This window comes from Xenopus tropicalis, chromosome 8, assembly GCF_000004195.4.
Source record: "Xenopus tropicalis strain Nigerian chromosome 8, UCB_Xtro_10.0, whole genome shotgun sequence".
NCBI lineage: Eukaryota > Metazoa > Chordata > Amphibia > Anura > Pipidae > Xenopus > Xenopus tropicalis.
The window spans coordinates 32,089,049-32,106,457 of NC_030684.2; the positions used below are offsets into that span (position 1 = coordinate 32,089,049).

The window sequence follows — 17,409 nt, forward strand, 5'->3', positions numbered from 1 at the left end:
CACTGCTCTTGGCACCAATGTATTAGGGGGGCACTGCTGCTGGGCACCAATGTATTAGGGGGGCACTGCTGCTGGGCACCAATGTATTAGGGGGGGATGCAGGGCACACTTATCACCAATGTATTATGGGGGCACTGCTGCTGGGCACCAATGTATTATGGGGGCACTGCTGCTGGGCACCAATGTATTAGGGGGGCACTGCTGCTGGGCACCAATGTATTAGGGGGGCACTGCTGCTGGGCACCAATGTATTAGGGGGGCACTGCTGCTGGGCACCAATGTATTAGGGGGGGATGCAGGGCACACTTATCACCAATGTATTATGGGGGCACTGCTGCTGGGCACCAATGTATTATGGGGGCACTGCTGCTGGGCAAAAATGTATTAGGGGGGGCTGCAGGGCACACTGATCACCAATGTATTATGGGGGCACTGCTGCTGGGCACCAATGTATTATGGGGGCACTGCTGCTGGGCACCAATGTATTAGGGGGCCCTGGCTACCAATGTTTGTGTGTCCTTTCTACTGATGGGAGGGATCACTGGGGGGGGGCATTGGGGGGCAGGGCGTGGGAGGAGGAGGGCCCAGAAAATTTTGTTGTGAGGGGCCCCGTGATTTCTGATGGCGGCCCTGTGTGTAGCCACGGGGGCAGCCATTCATTCTGGATAAAAGGAGAAAAGGCACAGGTTACATAGCAGATAACAGATAAGTTCTGTAGAATACAATAGTGTTTTATCTGTTATCTGCTATGTGCCTGTGCCTTTTCTCCTTTGAATGGCTGCCTCCATGGCTACATAGCAGCTTATTTATATAAATTATAGTAGACTTTCTGAAGTAAACACACAACTTTTACCAGTGCAGGGAAGCAGCACATTATATTTTAGTTACTTTTATACACTTTCATTTTTTGGTGTTACTGTTCCTTTAACAGTACCATCCATTTGGGGGTCAGCTGATAATAAAACCAAGGGATTTCTTTGTCCTCAGAGTACTTAGTATTTATATGGATTTTTTTTTTGCACTACAAAGGTTTGGCATTTCACATCACACCATCCTGCTTTCTGTATGGGGCTTTCCAGCTAATGAAAACTTTTCAGCTGCATTCATGGCAACCCTTACTGCTACTCGTTTGGCTACACTCACCCCAAGCCAGTGTGTGCTGGAAATCCCACTTCCTTAGGCTAGATGGCTACTTAAGCACTAAATCAACAACAGCAAGAGCCAATAGAAATCAAGCTGGAATGGACCAGCATAAAATATGTACAAGGGGAAGTTGGCCTGAGTAATGCTCACGAGGTCAGTCCTGAAGCCGCACCAATGACGTTATCTTTTTCTTTCCTTTTCTTTTTATAGATTATCCACTGGGCAAAGTTAGTTTGTTTTTGTTTTGTTTTTCTCTATTTAAATTACTTATTTTGTTTCTCTGTAAGCATTCTATTTTCTTCATTTCGTATCTTTTTGAAGGACAAACTGTCGAATGTGACTATTGTTGTACAATCTATGTTTAAATAATTTGTCATTATTCATCCTACATGTTTATTGCAAAACTTCAATAAAATGTTTAAAAAAAAATGACGTTATCCTTTATAGACATGTAAAAGTGTAACCAGTTATATTTGTGTATACGAACGGTGCAGGCAATTTCCTTTGCTATAAAAGCTATGAATTTGTGTCACGACACAATCCCTCCCTGTGTGCCAATCTGTGCGCTGACTAAAGCCACTCTGCATTGACTTAACAAGTCTGTGCCATAGGGCAATGCAGTCTCGGTGCAGAAAAAGTATTTCAGCATTTAATCATGACTTTTCATATGAATCTTACCAACTGCACCATGGTCGGAATGGCTAGTAAAAGCCTTAACAGCACGCAAGCTAACAGTCACAATGGCTAGTGTACAGGAAGCCTTAACAGCACGCAAGCTAATAGTCACAATGGCTAGTGTACAGGAAGCCTCACTAGCACACAAACTAATAGTCACAATGGCTAGTGTACAGGAAGCCTCACTAGCACGCAAACTAATAGTCACAATGGCTAGTGTACAGGAAGCCTCACTAGCACGCAAACTAATAGTCACAATGGCTAGTGTACAGGAAGCCTCACTAGCACGCAAACTAATAGTCACAATGGCTAGTGTACAGGAAGCCTCACTAGCCCGCAAACTAATAGTCACAATGGCTAGTGTACAGGAAGCCTCACTAGCACGCAAACTAATAGTCACAATGGCTAGTGTACAGGAAGCCTCACTAGCACGCAAACTAATAGTCACAATGGCTAGTGTACAGGAAGCCTCACTAGCACGCAAGCTAATAGTCACAATGGCTAGTGTACAGGAAGCCTCACTAGCACGCAAACTAATAGTCACAATGGCTAGTGTACAGGAAGCCTCACTAGCACGCAAACTAATAGTCACAATGGCTAGTGTACAGGAAGCCTCACTAGCACGCAAGCTAATAGTCACAATGGCTAGTGTACAGGAAGCCTCACTAGCACGCAAGCTAATAGTCACAATGGCTAGTGTACAGGAAGCCTCACTAGCACGCAAGCTAATAGTCACAATGGCTAGTGTACAGGAAGCCTCACTAGCACGCAAACTAATAGTCACAATGGCTAGTGTACAGGAAGCCTCACTAGCACGCAAACTAATAGTCACAATGGCTAGTGTACAGGAAGCCTCACTAGCACGCAAGCTAATAGTCACAATGGCTAGTGTACAGGAAGCCTTACTAGCATGCAAACTAATAGTCACAATGGCTAGTGTACAGGAAGCCTCACTAGCACGCAAACTAATAGTCACAATGGCTAGTGTACAGGAAGCCTTACTAGCACGCAAACTAATAGTCACAATGGCTAGTGTACAGGAAGCCTTACTAGCACGCAAGCTAATAGTCACAATGGCTAGTGTACAGGAAGCCTTACTAGCACGCAAACTAATAGTCACAATGGCTAGTGTACAGGAAGCCTTACTAGCACGCAAGCTAATAGTCACAATGGCTAGTGTACAGGAAGCCTTACTAGCACGCAAGCTAATAGTCACAATGGCTAGTGTACAGGAAGCCTTACTAGCACGCAAACTAATAGTCACAATGGCTAGTGTACTGGAAGCCTTACTAGCACGCAAACTAATAGTCACAATGGCTAGTGTACAGGAAGCCTTACTAGCACGCAAACTAATAGTCACAATGGCTAGTGTACAGGAAGCCTTACTAGCACGCAAGCTAATAGTCACAATGGCTAGTGTACAGGAAGCCTTACTAGCACGCAAGCTAATAGTCACAATGGCTAGTGTACAGGAAGCCTCACTAGCACGCAAACTAATAGTCACAATGGCTAGTGTACAGGAAGCCTCACTAGCACGCAAACTAATAGTCACAATGGCTAGTGTACAGGAAGCCTCACTAGCACGCAAGCTAATAGTCACAATGGCTAGTGTACAGGAAGCCTTACTAGCATGCAAACTAATAGTCACAATGGCTAGTGTACAGGAAGCCTCACTAGCACGCAAACTAATAGTCACAATGGCTAGTGTACAGGAAGCCTTACTAGCACGCAAACTAATAGTCACAATGGCTAGTGTACAGGAAGCCTTACTAGCACGCAAGCTAATAGTCACAATGGCTAGTGTACAGGAAGCCTTACTAGCACGCAAACTAATAGTCACAATGGCTAGTGTACAGGAAGCCTTACTAGCACGCAAGCTAATAGTCACAATGGCTAGTGTACAGGAAGCCTTACTAGCACGCAAGCTAATAGTCACAATGGCTAGTGTACAGGAAGCCTTACTAGCACGCAAACTAATAGTCACAATGGCTAGTGTACTGGAAGCCTTACTAGCACGCAAACTAATAGTCACAATGGCTAGTGTACAGGAAGCCTTACTAGCACGCAAACTAATAGTCACAATGGCTAGTGTACAGGAAGCCTTACTAGCACGCAAGCTAATAGTCACAATGGCTAGTGTACAGGAAGCCTTACTAGCACGCAAGCTAATAGTCACAATGGCTATTAGCTTGGTGCACAAGCCCCACAGCATGATGGAACCTCCACCAAATTTGACAGTAGTTAGCAGGTGTTTTTCTTGGAATGCGGTGTTCTTCCGCCTTGCAAAGCGCTTTTTGTTATGACCAGATAACTCATTTTTTGTCTCATCATTCCCAAGCACTTTGTTCCAAAATGACTGTGGCTTGTCTAAATGAGCTTTTGCATACAACTAGCGACTCATTTCTCATCACCCTGCCGTACAGATGTTCTTTGTGTAAATTGTAGAATGACGTAGAGATACACCATCTGCAGCAAGATGTTCTTGCAGGTCTTTGGAAGTGATCTTTGGGTTGTCTGTAACCATTCTCACAATCCTCCGCATATGCCGCTCCTGTATTTTTCTTGGCCTGCCAGACCTGGGTTTTACAGCAAGTGTGCCTGTGGCCTTCCATTTCCTGATTACATTCCTTACAGTAGAAACTTTGAGGATCCCATGCTGTCCCTCTTCAGAGGAGTGTCAAACAGAAGCACAACTTGCAATTGGCCACCTTAAATACCTTTTCTCATGATTGGATGACCTGCCTATGAAGTTCAGGCTTAATGAGCTAATCCAACCCAGGGCTGCCATCAGAAATCACGGGGCCCTGTACAACAAAATTATCAGGGCCCCCCAGAGGCCTAATGGTTAAAAACCAGAACACATATTGGTGACCATGGGTACCGTGTAACCAACAAGAGGGAGACGTGACAACAGCAGTGCTAATAATTATGGCACGAGGGGAGACTGGGGGAACGGTTGGCTACGTGGGCGACAACACAATAAACTCAAACTGCAGATAATAAAAAATGTACACTTATACTGCTGCGCCACTGCTGCCTTGCTATGTACCCCTATACTGCTGTGCCACTGCTACACAAGCAACATAAGGCTTGGATATATAGAAAATGTGCAAGTGCAAAATTCTGCTTACTTTCTCTTTTTGATTTTGCTGTTCTCTGATTTCTGCTTTGTTTTTCTCTCCTGTTTTCTTACATTTTCCTATGTTTTTTCTTCTTCCAGCATTTCAGCTCTTATACTACTTTTCATCTCTTTTAAACTTTTTGTCCATATTTCACACTGTCATCTCTGCTAGTGGATCACCCACCTTTCCTAACTTCTTTGTTTTTCTCTACATACTCTCCCTTTCTGTTTCTCCCAATCTCTTCACTCTCCCATTCACCATATTTTTCTGCCAAACACTTTTTCTTACCCATTCCTTGTTTTTCCCATACTTTTCTCTATGGGGGAGGGCTGGGCCAATCCAGGCTGCAGAGTTCTGGGCAATCCGGGCTGCTGCTGGCTGGGCCAATCGGGTTGGGGGCGGACTGGGCCAATCGGGTTGGGGGCGGACTGGGCCAATCGGGTTGGGGGGGGGCTGGGCCAATCCGGGCTGGGGCTGTCTGGGCCAATCGGGTTGGGGGCAGACTGGGCCAATCGGGTTGGGGGGGGGGGGCTGGGCCAATCGGGTTGGGGGGGGGCTGGGCCAATCCGGGCTGGGGCTGTCTGGGCCAATCGGGTTGGGGGCGGACTGGGCCAATCGGGTTGGGGGCGGACTGGGCCAATCGGGTTGGGGGCGGACTGGGCCAATCGGGTTGGGGGGGGCTGGGCCAATCGGGTTGGGGGGGCTGGGCCAATTCGGGCTGCTGCTGGCTGGGCCAATCGGATGGGGGCGGGCCGGGCCAATCCGGGCAAGCAGTTCTGGGGGCAGGCAGTGCAACGATCTTGGGTAAAGGAAGATCCTAGGTTTAGCTGCTGACAGCAGTGGGGCCCGGCTAATAAAGGTGAGTGCAGTAGAGCCGGGCCCCCCCTTAAGAGCCAAAACTCACGGGGCCCGGGACGATTGTCCCCCCTGTACCCCCCTGATGGCGGCCCTGATCCAACCAATTTGGTGTTGCCAGTAATCCATACTGAGCAGTTACAAGCATTCAAATTAGCAAAATTATAAGGGTACCCACATTTTTGCACAGCCGTTTTTTCACATTTGATTTAATTTCATTTAAGGGAACACTTAAATAACACAATGTAACTCCAGGTCAATCACACGTCTGTGAAATCACTTAGGTAGCAACACTGATTGACAATCAATTTCACATGCTGTTGTGCAAATGGAATAGACAACAGGTGGAAATTATAAGCAATTAGCAACACATCCCCCATAAAGGAGTGGTTCTACGGGTGGTGACCACAGACCACTTGTCAGTTCCTATGCTTTCTGGCTGATGTTTTGGTCACGTTTGAATGCTGGTGGTGCTTTCACTCTAGTGGTAGCATGAGATGGAGTCTACGACCCGCACAAATGTCTCAGGTAGTGCAGCTCATCCAGGATGGCACATCAATGCGAGCTGTGGCAAGAAGGTTTGCTGTGTCTGTCAGCGTAGTGTCCACAGCATGAAGGCTCTACCAGGAGACAGGCCAGTACATCAGGAGACGCGGAAGAGGCTGTAGGAGGGCAACAACCCAGCAGCAGGACAGCTACCTCCGCCTTTGTGCAAGGAGGAACAGGAGGAGCACTGCCAGAGCCCTGCAAAATGACCTCCAGTGGGCCACAAATGCGCATGTGTCTGCTCAAACGGTCAGAAACAGACTCCATGAGGGTGGTATGAGGGCCCGACGTCCACAGGTGGGGGTTGTGCTTACAGCCCAACACCGTGCAGGACGTTTGGCATTTGCCAGAGAACACCAAGATTGGCAAATTCGCCACTGGCGCCCTGTGCTCTTCACAGATGAAAGCAGGTTCACACTGAGCACATGTGACAGACGTGACAGAGTCAGGAGATGCCGTGGAGAACGTTCTGCTGCCTGCAACATCCTCCAGCATGACCGGTTTGGCAGTGGGTCTGTAATGGTGTGGGGTGGCATTTTTTGGGGGGCTGCACAGCCCTCCATGTGCTCGCCAGAGGTAGCCTGACTGCCATTAGGTACCGAGATGAGATCCTCAGACCCCTTGTGAGACCATATGCTGGTACGGTTGGCCCTGGGTTCCACCTAATGCAAGACAATGCAGGGCCTCATGTGGCTGGAGTGTGTCAGCAATTCCTGCAAGACGAAGGCATTGATGCTATGGACTGGCCCGCCCCTTCCCCAGACCTGAATCCAATTGAGCACATCTGGGACATCGTGTCTCGCTCCATCCACCAACGCAACGTTGCACCACAGACTGTCCAGGAGTTGGTGGATGCTTTAGTCCATGTCTGGGAGGAGATCCCTCAGGAGACCATCCGCCACCTCATCAGGAACATGCCCAGGCATTGTAGGGAGGTCATACAGGCACGTGGGGGGCGCACACACTACTGAGCCTCATTTTGACTTGTTTTAAGGACATTACATCAAAGTTGGATCAGTCCTGTAGTGTTTTTTTCCACTTTCATTTTGAGTGTGACTCCAAATCCAGACCTCCATGGGTTGATAAATTTGATTTCCATTGATCATTTTTGTGTGATTTTGTTGTCAGCACATTCAACTATGTAAAGAACGAAGTATTTAATAAGAATATTTCATTTATTCAGATCTAGGATGTCTTATTTTTGTGTTCCCTTTATTTTTTTGAGCAGTGTATATTGCAATATGGACAAACAATCCCTGTTTTGTTTAAAGGGGAAGGCATTGCTTGGCAGCTTCATGCACCGAATGTCTTAATGTCCTATATATATTGATAATGGAGGAGTGCAGAGGGACTCTTGTTGTCTATATGAATGTTGTGGTCACAGCCTCATTGCACCCCCGCCTAATGGTTTAAAATTTAGTGGCTGAGCACAACTTTCCCTTTTTTTTGCCAAAATTCATTACATTGCTAGTTAAAAAAAATGAATAGCTCTGAAACTGAAACAAATAAATAATAAATGTAAATTACAAATGTGCTTAGAAAACCCTGAACAATTTTACATTCATTTTTTTCAAGTTCATTTATCATATAAAGTGGAACTGAAGAATAAAAATGAATATGGCTAGAAATGCTGTATTTTATATACGGTAACAGCAGAGAGGCTCTATAATAGTAATGACCCAAGCCTACAAAGTCGTCCACAAAATCGATCCGAAATCATTCCAGTCTTGGATAATGCTGGATTTATGGGTTACTGCAAATCATTGACTCATTAGAAGAAAGGGACGATAAACCTGCCATAGAAGCTGCTGCTACAGGGCTGATTATTCATCGATTCTGATGCAGAATGCACTGGTTTCTATGCTGCCATGCAAAGTGATGCTGGATAAATTACTAATTTTGTTTTTGGGTCCCTAAGCTGAGTAACTGACAGCAGCACAGAGCATGTACTGGGAATCCGCAGGAAAGAACATAGGGAGCTACTGGGGCATCATTAGGTTGACACACAAGCCCAAAACATAAGCTGTGTTTTTAGCCTGGTTCTTTGCCAAGCTTTAATTCTCCTTTAACACTAGCTTATTCATTTGATATGCAGTGTTTGTCAATGGAGTTCCTGAGGAGGTCAGGGCGAGAGCCAGGGTTTAAGGTTTCCCATACAAATGCAATAGCAATAAATAAGGAGGTGCTGCACGCACGCTGGCAGTCACCCTAGAATGTAATGTGTGAGATCTGCTGGGACAGTAATAATATCTATGCGCTATATACACGCACATAGGAATCATGTGTGCACGATACACAGAATAATAAGTGCAGGTGATTCCACACAGTTTCCTTAAGGGTAAGTATACACGTCAGTGCTTCTTTGTGCAACATGAGCACAAATAAAGGGGTTGCCTTTTAGTATGATGTTGAGATTGCTATTCTGTGGCAATTTGCAATTGGTCTTCATTATTTATTCTTTGTAGTTCTTTAATGATTTTAATTTTTGTTCAGTGGAACTCCAGTTTGGAATTACAGCAGCTAGCTGATTGCTGGGGTCCAAATTACCTTAGCAACGAGGGAGTAGTTGGAATAAGAGACTGGTATATAAATAGGAGATGACCTAAATAGAAAATGAAGTTTTAAAAAACAATAACAATAAAACTGTAGCCTCACAGAGCAATAGCTTTTGGCTGCCGAGAAGAAGGCAAATCATTCAAAAACTATAGAAAAAAATAATGAAGCTTTTCAACTGTAACGTTGTTTACAATTGGTCATTCTATAACATACTAAAATTTAACTTAAAGCTGAACCACCCCTTTAATGAGACTGGAAAATGCATTCAGCCTATTCTATTGCTTTTTAAACAAAGATAATAGTTTTGTATTTACCTTAACTTTCTCCCTCTTCCTTGCCATAATCAGGATAGTTTGTTTAACTAGAGATAATGAGCTCTGTATAAACACACCCCTCCTTTCTCCAAAAAATGCAAGTGTGGGCTTTTAGGCAGGGCTATATTTTCTATATAAGCATTGAGAAGCCTTGTCCAAGGCAGTAGCTTTAGGCTAATGTCCCACAGGGAGATTTAGCCACTGCAATTTTTATTAAGTTCCAGCGACAAGTTGCTTGTCTTTTCCTAACAAGCGATTACTAGAGAATTTAACAATGGAGCGATTCTATTTCCCACAAATCCAGGTGTCCTATTCCCCCCCACAATTAGAATTTACATTCAGGGCTAATGTCCCATGGGGAGATTTAGTTAGGGCAAAGACACACAGAGCTATATAGTAGTAGCTACTTCTACCGATCGCCGCTAGACATGGGGATATGGGGGTATGGGTTGCAGGGTTAACTAGGAGTAGAGAAAGGAGTGGAACAATTGGTTATTATGGATTTACCAGCAGCATTGTTGGTATATCTGTTACGGCTAGGCCAGTGAAGCACTGGTGGCAACCATAGCTGCTATAATACTGAAATGTGCCAGGGGTTTCCTATACGTCTCAATGAGATATGGCAGGGAGCAATTTTAGGCACTTTTCCTCTGGCTGATAAACATTGGCTGAACTCCATGCCCTGTGCTATATCCTGCGAATATAAGGATAATGAGGGGGTGCTTATCTGATTCCTATAAGGGATGACCATTGTCTTTCATATATTCAGATCTATCTTATTATTATTATTATAGGCCAAGTTTCCCTGGTGCATAGACTCTGATATCCCACACAGGCCTAATGGATAATGTTGCCCCTCTTCAGCAGGTCATACTTGATTCCTGCCTTCAGGAAAAGGGTGTTCCCATTCCTTGGGCAGCACATTCCAGGGATCAGTACATTGGCAAATGTACAAATTTGCACATGGAAAGGTACAAGCCGAACGTCCAGTTTTAAACCAGAATTTCAGGAATCAGGTTACAGTTCAGCAGGTGTAATATTTGCTGGAGGGGGCAATCTGCACCATCCAATCCAATCGCCTGCACTCTTAAATGTAGTATTTATCATATCCTTGCATTCCCACACTCTCTCTAATAGATGGTCTGAGATCCCCTGTCCGATGCTGCTTGCGGTGGCATAAACCCAAGGGAATTTGCACCCAATCTTTGCACTGATCTCTCCTTCCGCAACAGAGACCTGCAGTTTCCCATTAATAGCAACAGTGTCAGGTGAGCAGCAGGGAAGGCATGTGAGGATCTTCCTTTCAGTCTCAGTGCACCTTAGGGTGACACCGCCCTTAATTTAGCCTCTCACTCCTCCTCTCTGCTCTCACATGCTCAGTAAGCAGGAACTCAGCCCCAGAATGATTTCCTAATCCTTCTCATGACTCGCTCTGTAAACCTGCAGCCCTGCCAGCTGGAGAAAGAAATCACTAAGGTACGTGGGCAATGCCAACACAGCAACAGTGCCCCTCTTATCCTCTTCTGGGGGTGAGTAGCATCACGGGGGTATGCACTGGCTACAAAACAATAATATAGATATACAAGATAGATTTCAGTACTTACTGTGGTTCCTAGCCTGTAGGGAACCTGACGACTGCTCTGTCACTAATTTGTTTTCCAAGTACTGTTAGCACTGTGGGTTGAGGGGATTTATGCACTTTGTGCTGGGTATGTGCATTGGGTCCGGCATGTGGGCCCTCCAAAGTCCAAGTAACAGATACAGTATACAGGTATATGCCCAAAAATTGACCAGATATCATTCAAATCCTGTTGTACACAGACCACATGGGCTTGTTGATGTGGCCTTCATCTGACGGGTCTCCATTGGGCCAATTGTGGTGCCTGAGCCAACTGTTGGATCTGGTCCAGTAATAGGTGGCCAAATCGGGCTAAGATCTGCTCATCTGGCGACCTATCCAAGTAGCCGAGGAGCTGCACTAAATATGGGCAACCTTTCTAATTACTGAAATTGGATATTTATGCAGTAGCAGTTCTTGTTTAGGGAAGGCTCTTTCCTGTTTCCTTCAGGACAATAATGTCCCCATGTGCAAAGCCAGGACCCTACAGAATGGGTTTGCTGAGATGGGAGTGGAAGAACTTGTACAGCAAGTTGGGAGACCAACTGCAAGCCAAGCAAATCCACCAGCAATGTTCCTCTATCCAGTGGGATCTTCTCAGGAGAGCAGAGGTTGTTATTGCAGCAAAAGGAGGGTTAACTTCATATTAATCACCTTGATTTGGGCATCAAATGTTGGACTGGAGGGTGTGTGGGTGCTTTTTGCCATATAGTGTATGAGGTGAGATAGTTACAAGAGACATACAGTGCAAATTTAATTTAAAAAGGAGGTTTGTGCAGGACAGTGCAGCAGAGCACAAATCATTAAGTGTATTCCTAGCAGCACCCCACATATGTTCTGTTTCTGGACTATCATTGTGGCCACAAAGAAGGTAGGTCCAGACTCTGGGGTGGCAGGGTGCTGTGTGGCTGAATGGCTGGATCACCCTAGGACAGTGACATAAGTTCAGTAATCAGCACAAATATCAGCAGTGCAGTGTCACATGGCTGGTGTAATACATATACAGGACACGGCCCCGTTACACACATACAGGTTTCACAATTACTCACAGATTGCCTGCGTGTGAGATGTGCATTATAGATTGGAGCCTTTTCAATGGAGCACATGATACCTGCAGGGGCATTTAAGGAATGCTGTTAGTCCTGTGGATAAACAAAATGACAAAAAAATGGCAACTCTGCTCCAAATAAAAAACTGCTTCAGAGCTCAGGGAGTGGGAAAACAGTGTGCAGTTCCTGAAGTAATTTCCTTGGGAATCACAAACTAACCCCTGCAGCTATGCTGGCTTACCTGTACTGTCTCCAGGCATAAATAAGCCTGAGAGGATTGGGGCCGTCACTTACCCCTCTGCAGATAGACTGGGTACAGACACACTGAGCTCTGCTGTAGTGATGTGCAGATTGACCTGCAACCCAGGGGACCCTGGGGTTTACCCTTAGGTCAGACGGGATAGCTTTGAAATTTGGGCGACTTCTGCAGGTTCTGGTCGGGTTCGGATCAGACTGGGTAAGTATTCTCTTCCTCTGCTCTTAAAGATTCTTTGTCTTGGAAGCTAACATATGTGCAGAAGTAGCATACACGGAAAGATGGTTAGAGTTGGGTGCAGGTTAGGGTTTTGTGTGACCGGCACATCACTACTACTGGATCGGCTACATAGGGCCAGAATCAGCCCCAGTTGGTACTACCCATGCAAATTCAGAGATGGCATTTTCAGCCTGCACAAATTGCAAGCTGTGTGTCGTGGCATCAGCGTCGGAATGGACCAGCAGAGCCCCAGAAAAGAACCTGGTGGACCCCTGTCTGTACTGGAACTGGGGTGGAGGGTCCATTTGTTGAGGCCATGGTGGGAGGAGTTTGCAAGGGATTCATGATGTGTTTATCCTGCTAATGTACAGTATAACAAACACACAGCTGATTATTTTCTCTTTGTTTCTGACAGAGCTCCTCCTAGCTATCATCCCACCCTCTTTTCTCTGAAAGGCTTCGGCCATGTTCCACAGAAAGCACCTCAAGCTTCTTCTCATTGGGAATGCAGGGTAAGTGTGAAACAGCAAGCCTAACTAGAAGATTCTAGAATCCTCCATCTTTAAAACATGGCAAACTGAATGCATAAAGCAGAATTATTGAGAGCAACCCCTAAAAAAGAATTTAAAGTGCCATTGCACCCTCAATTTGTTTTTGGCAGAATAGTGCTTAGTACAGAGCAATTCCTATGATGGAATAGATGTATGGTGTCTTGGTATACAGGCTAGAAGTAAATGTCCCCATTATTTTGGCCGATAGGCTATTTACTGGATTCTTGGCATTGTAACACAATAGGAAACCTACAGAAGCATGTGGCCAGCCAGTTAGAAAGATAGTGATGCAACAACCACAATGGAGCTTTAGCAAACAAAAAACAAACATTCAGCTGTTAATGTTTCCATGGGGAAAACAAACATATAGGTGCATTTACCCATTAAATACAAGTTACTTCTCATTCGGACTGTAAGCTCAGGGCACGGACAACTCTCCACCTGTGCCTTTTAACACTTGGTTCTAATAGTCTTGTATATACTGAGATTCAGCTCTGCCATAAAGCAAGGCAGCACTGCTGTTTTTGTGGGAACTGTAGATTGTAAGCTCTTTTTGGGCAGGACTCTCTTCACCTCTTGTATCGGTTATTGATTGCTTTATTTGTTACTCTGTATGTCCAATGTATGAAACCCACTTATTGTACAGCGCTGCGGAATATGTTGGCGCTTTATAAATACATGTTAATAATAATAATAATAATAATAACTGCAGCAGACGCAGCTATTACATTAGCAGAAACTATGCCCTCATATTCAGCTCCTTCTTTGCTTTTTCTTGTGAATTCAGATCAGGAAAGTCAGCACTGATGAACCAGTATGTCAACTGTCGCTTTACCAACTACTACCGAGCCACTATCGGTGCAGATTTCTTCACCAAGGAGCTACGAGTTAATGATAAGGTGGTGACAGTGCAGGTCAGTATGTGGAGTTGTAAGTGGGGGTAATGTTTAGTACACCATGCTGTATGGTCAAAATCAGCCAAGCTACCCAATCAAATTTGGCCTTGTGTGGCCAGCTTAACTTGTAACAGTATCTGTTTATAAGAAATGTTCTAATACTCACAATGATTGTTTTTTGGTGGCAGATATGGGATACAGCAGGCACAGAGCGCTTTCAGTCACTGGGTGCCGCTCTCTATAGAGGCACAGACTGCTGCCTGTTGGTTTTTGATGTGACCTCCCCTAACTCCTTCCATGCTCTGGATAACTGGCACAGAGAGTTTCTGGTGCAAGCGGATCCAGTTTCTCCTGGCAGTTTCCCTTTCGTGGTGATCGGTAACAAGACAGACCTTGAGGAGCGGCAGGTAAATATTATTCTGCTTGATATCCCTTGACTCCTAAGCTTAGCTTCTCAACAGCTGCCCAGAGCACACTGGGCATGTGCAGAGCCACTGACATGCAAAAGAAGCCCTAACAAGATCCAAGATAGCCTTCACTGGACACAATAAATCAGTGCCCCTAGCCTGTGAGCCAACCCTCTCCTCATTTAGTGCCAGGCCAGTCAGCGTGCCACCAAGAAGTGGGTGCAGGAATGTAACAGTGTGAGATTAGAGTTATGAATATGGGTTCCCACTCTTGCAAAATTCTCTCATTTATGACAATAAACTATTTGTGGCATGTCACATGAACACAATAATCGTGAGCACACCTAAGGAAGAAATGAAAGCTTATCATTCATTGGCTAGCCTAAACAAGTAAAATATGATTTAAAGGGACAGTATACCCCCTTGTTCAACATGAATTTAGTAAGCAGGGTTTGTGATGAGCAGTCTTTTTGCCTATTGTTTTACTTGAGAAATATCTTAGTTTTTTGTTATTTCTTGCATTAAACAAGGTCTGCAGGGTTACTGTTTCCAGAAGAGCAGGTAGTAAAATAAATGATCAGTACACATATTTGGCCTCTGTATAATGAGCTACTCCTTTCCAAAAGGGCTATTTAGGATAGGAGGGAGTTTGTTTATACAGAGCTCATTATCTCAATTTAAACCAATTACACAGGTTCCAGGAGTAGCACCCAGCATTCAAAGCACTGACTGGTTGCTGGACCCATAAAGCCCCCATTGAGTTATAAAGGAACTGCAGGGCTCGGAACCTCTATGAATTGTAAAGCTCATTGTTCGTGATTTAGACCCATGGTAGGCAGCAGAAGCTGCACAGTGGTAACTAGCATTAAGGCGGGTATCATTTATACAAAATGAGCAAACCAAAATAAAAAACTGCCCTGTATGCTGTGCCTTTTGGGTGGTGTTGCGTACAAAGCAGAATGTTTGCACCAGGGCTCACTCTTCTTTGGGGTCCACTGAGACACACAGAGGTCCTCTGTACAATGAATTCCTTATCACAAAGGCTGTTTAGGTAAGGGAGTAGTTTGTTTATTCAGAGCTCTTTATCTTGATTTAACCCTCAGATATTTGTGTACAGGTTTCACTGCGGGAGGCAGAGGAATGGTGTAAAACGTACAATGCAAAGTACTTTGAAACCAGCGCTAAGGAATCACGGAATGTGGATGAGGCCTTCCTAGAAGCCATCAAATTAGCCTTTAACAATGTATGTAAATATATGAATGGGGGGTACTAAGGTCTATGTGGCTTTGATGTATTGGCCATATTCTCACCTTTTTATCCCCTGTCTCCGCTTTACACAGCACCAGGAGCCTGACCAGAACTGGGAGACCAAGGTAGTAAACTTGTCTCCTCCGAGCAACAGTAAGAAATGTGACTGTTAGAGAGTGCAGACAGAAGAACTGTAGCCACAGTGCCTGCCTGGCTCGAGAGGATTCTGCCCAGGTACAGGCACTTGCAGGAAGGCCCAGCCAGCACCGCCGTCACTCAGGATCACAGCGTGTAAGTGGAAGGATGGAGAGGAGCAGCCAGATCCTGTTTACTTAAACACCAGTTTGTAAGAACTTGTCAAACTGGTCAAGGCTACGTGAAGCCTACCTCTACCTGCCGACTGAGCTGCGCCACAGGGACCCTGGGGGACATTTACTTTTTATCTGGAATTTCTCAGCTAAAACAAAAAAAAAAAGAGAAAGGACTTTATATTTGTCCCACCACAAAGTTATCATCTCTATATGCATTTATCAAAATGACCATTTAAAAAAACCATGCTCCAGGACCACCCCCAATCTGCCTGTAACCCCACCAACGTCCCATTAAGTACTGCCAGTTATACACAGGCAAATGACTGAACTTTGCCAGCACACAGGGCAGTCATTGGGTGGGTGGTTTGGTAGAAAGGGGCTGGAACTCTGGAAACGTGATTTATACACGGCCTGGACCTGAAATGCTAGAACATGGTATGGAGGAAGCAGGAGCATCAGGAGAACATTTTAGAGTTTCAGTATTAACTCAAATCCCGGCTTTAGGCTCATTTAAGAAAGGGTGGGGGGAGGTTTAAAAACTGGCCACTTATGTTGCATTTTTATTTTTCACAATTTTTAAAAAAAAATAACATTAAATGTTTTACAATTTGTGTTAAATGAGAAATTCTGAATAGATCTAGGCATTATCTTACCTGTTTTCATAATTATTTTACTTTTCCAGCATTCAAAGCACTGCCTGCTTGCTAGAATCAGAAATCCCCTGCTGCCCCCCATGGATTCATAAAGGAACTGCAGGCCTAAGGCTCTCTAGAAATTGTTTTATATTTTAAATGAATGGGAGGCAGCTGGTGCTGCACAGGGGTAACTGGCATTTAGACAAAAAGGTTGCACATGATGCACATGTTTTTTTTTTATTTTCAAAAAAATTACTATGTACTGTATGCTATGCTTTTTTGGGTCACTGGTGCAAAGTGGAGCATTTACACTGAAGCTCAGGTTTCTTTGCTGTCCAGACATATAGGGACCCAGCAAATATTGCTGCAGTGTGACCTTTACTGTGCAATTCTGCTCAGGTGAAATACATGAGAATACAAAGCTGCTGTTAGCCAATTACCCTCATATTAGAAGAGTTATTTTAGAGGCGGGGCAGTAGTTGCCACTGGTGCAGTAAAACACTTGGGCCTGGCATTAGCCTTACAAATATAAAGCCTCCCTAGAGGAAGATGCCCCCTTACTTCTTGAGCAGGTTTTTGTATTGTGCTCTATGGGACATGGCTTGAAGTCAGAAATGCAGAGGGAAGAATAAACCACTGGACCATTACTAACCTTAGACTCTGGCTTCCCTTCCTAACATATGTGCTATTATAACCCTTCTCTCCATCCCATTTTCTCCTACCACTACTTCCCCCTTTCCCTAAACGGCCCTGTCTACTTAAAACCCCCTTCCAGCATAGTGTGACCCCAACTCTTCCCCAGGAACAGCCGGGACACCAATCACCCTCAAGGATTTCCTTCCTTGCTCGGTCACCAACATGAAGCATACATATATGGGAAGGAAAGGAGCACAAAATGATGTTGCAATATGGCCTGCAGGCATGTTTATTAGGAGCGAATATGCACACTGATTTCCATATCTCACTCTTAGGCAGCTGCCTTGCTTGCTTCTTGTGTTCCTGTCACAT

General features: G+C 44.9%; 1 protein-coding gene across 3 annotated transcripts; it reads left to right on the forward strand.

Moving 5' to 3' along the window:
• The first annotated feature begins 10,641 nt into the window (after window positions 1–10,641).
• On the forward strand, window positions 10,642–16,418 carry MGC75872 (uncharacterized protein mgc75872). Of its 3 annotated transcripts, none has more exon segments than NM_203836.1 (6): window positions 10,642–10,687; window positions 12,769–12,865; window positions 13,692–13,818; window positions 13,989–14,207; window positions 15,325–15,450; window positions 15,548–16,384. In NM_203836.1, coding segments are annotated over 5 exon segments (600 nt in total). In that variant the 5' UTR covers window positions 10,642–10,687; window positions 12,769–12,818; the 3' UTR covers window positions 15,629–16,384.
• The last annotated feature ends 991 nt before the right edge of the window (window positions 16,419–17,409 follow it).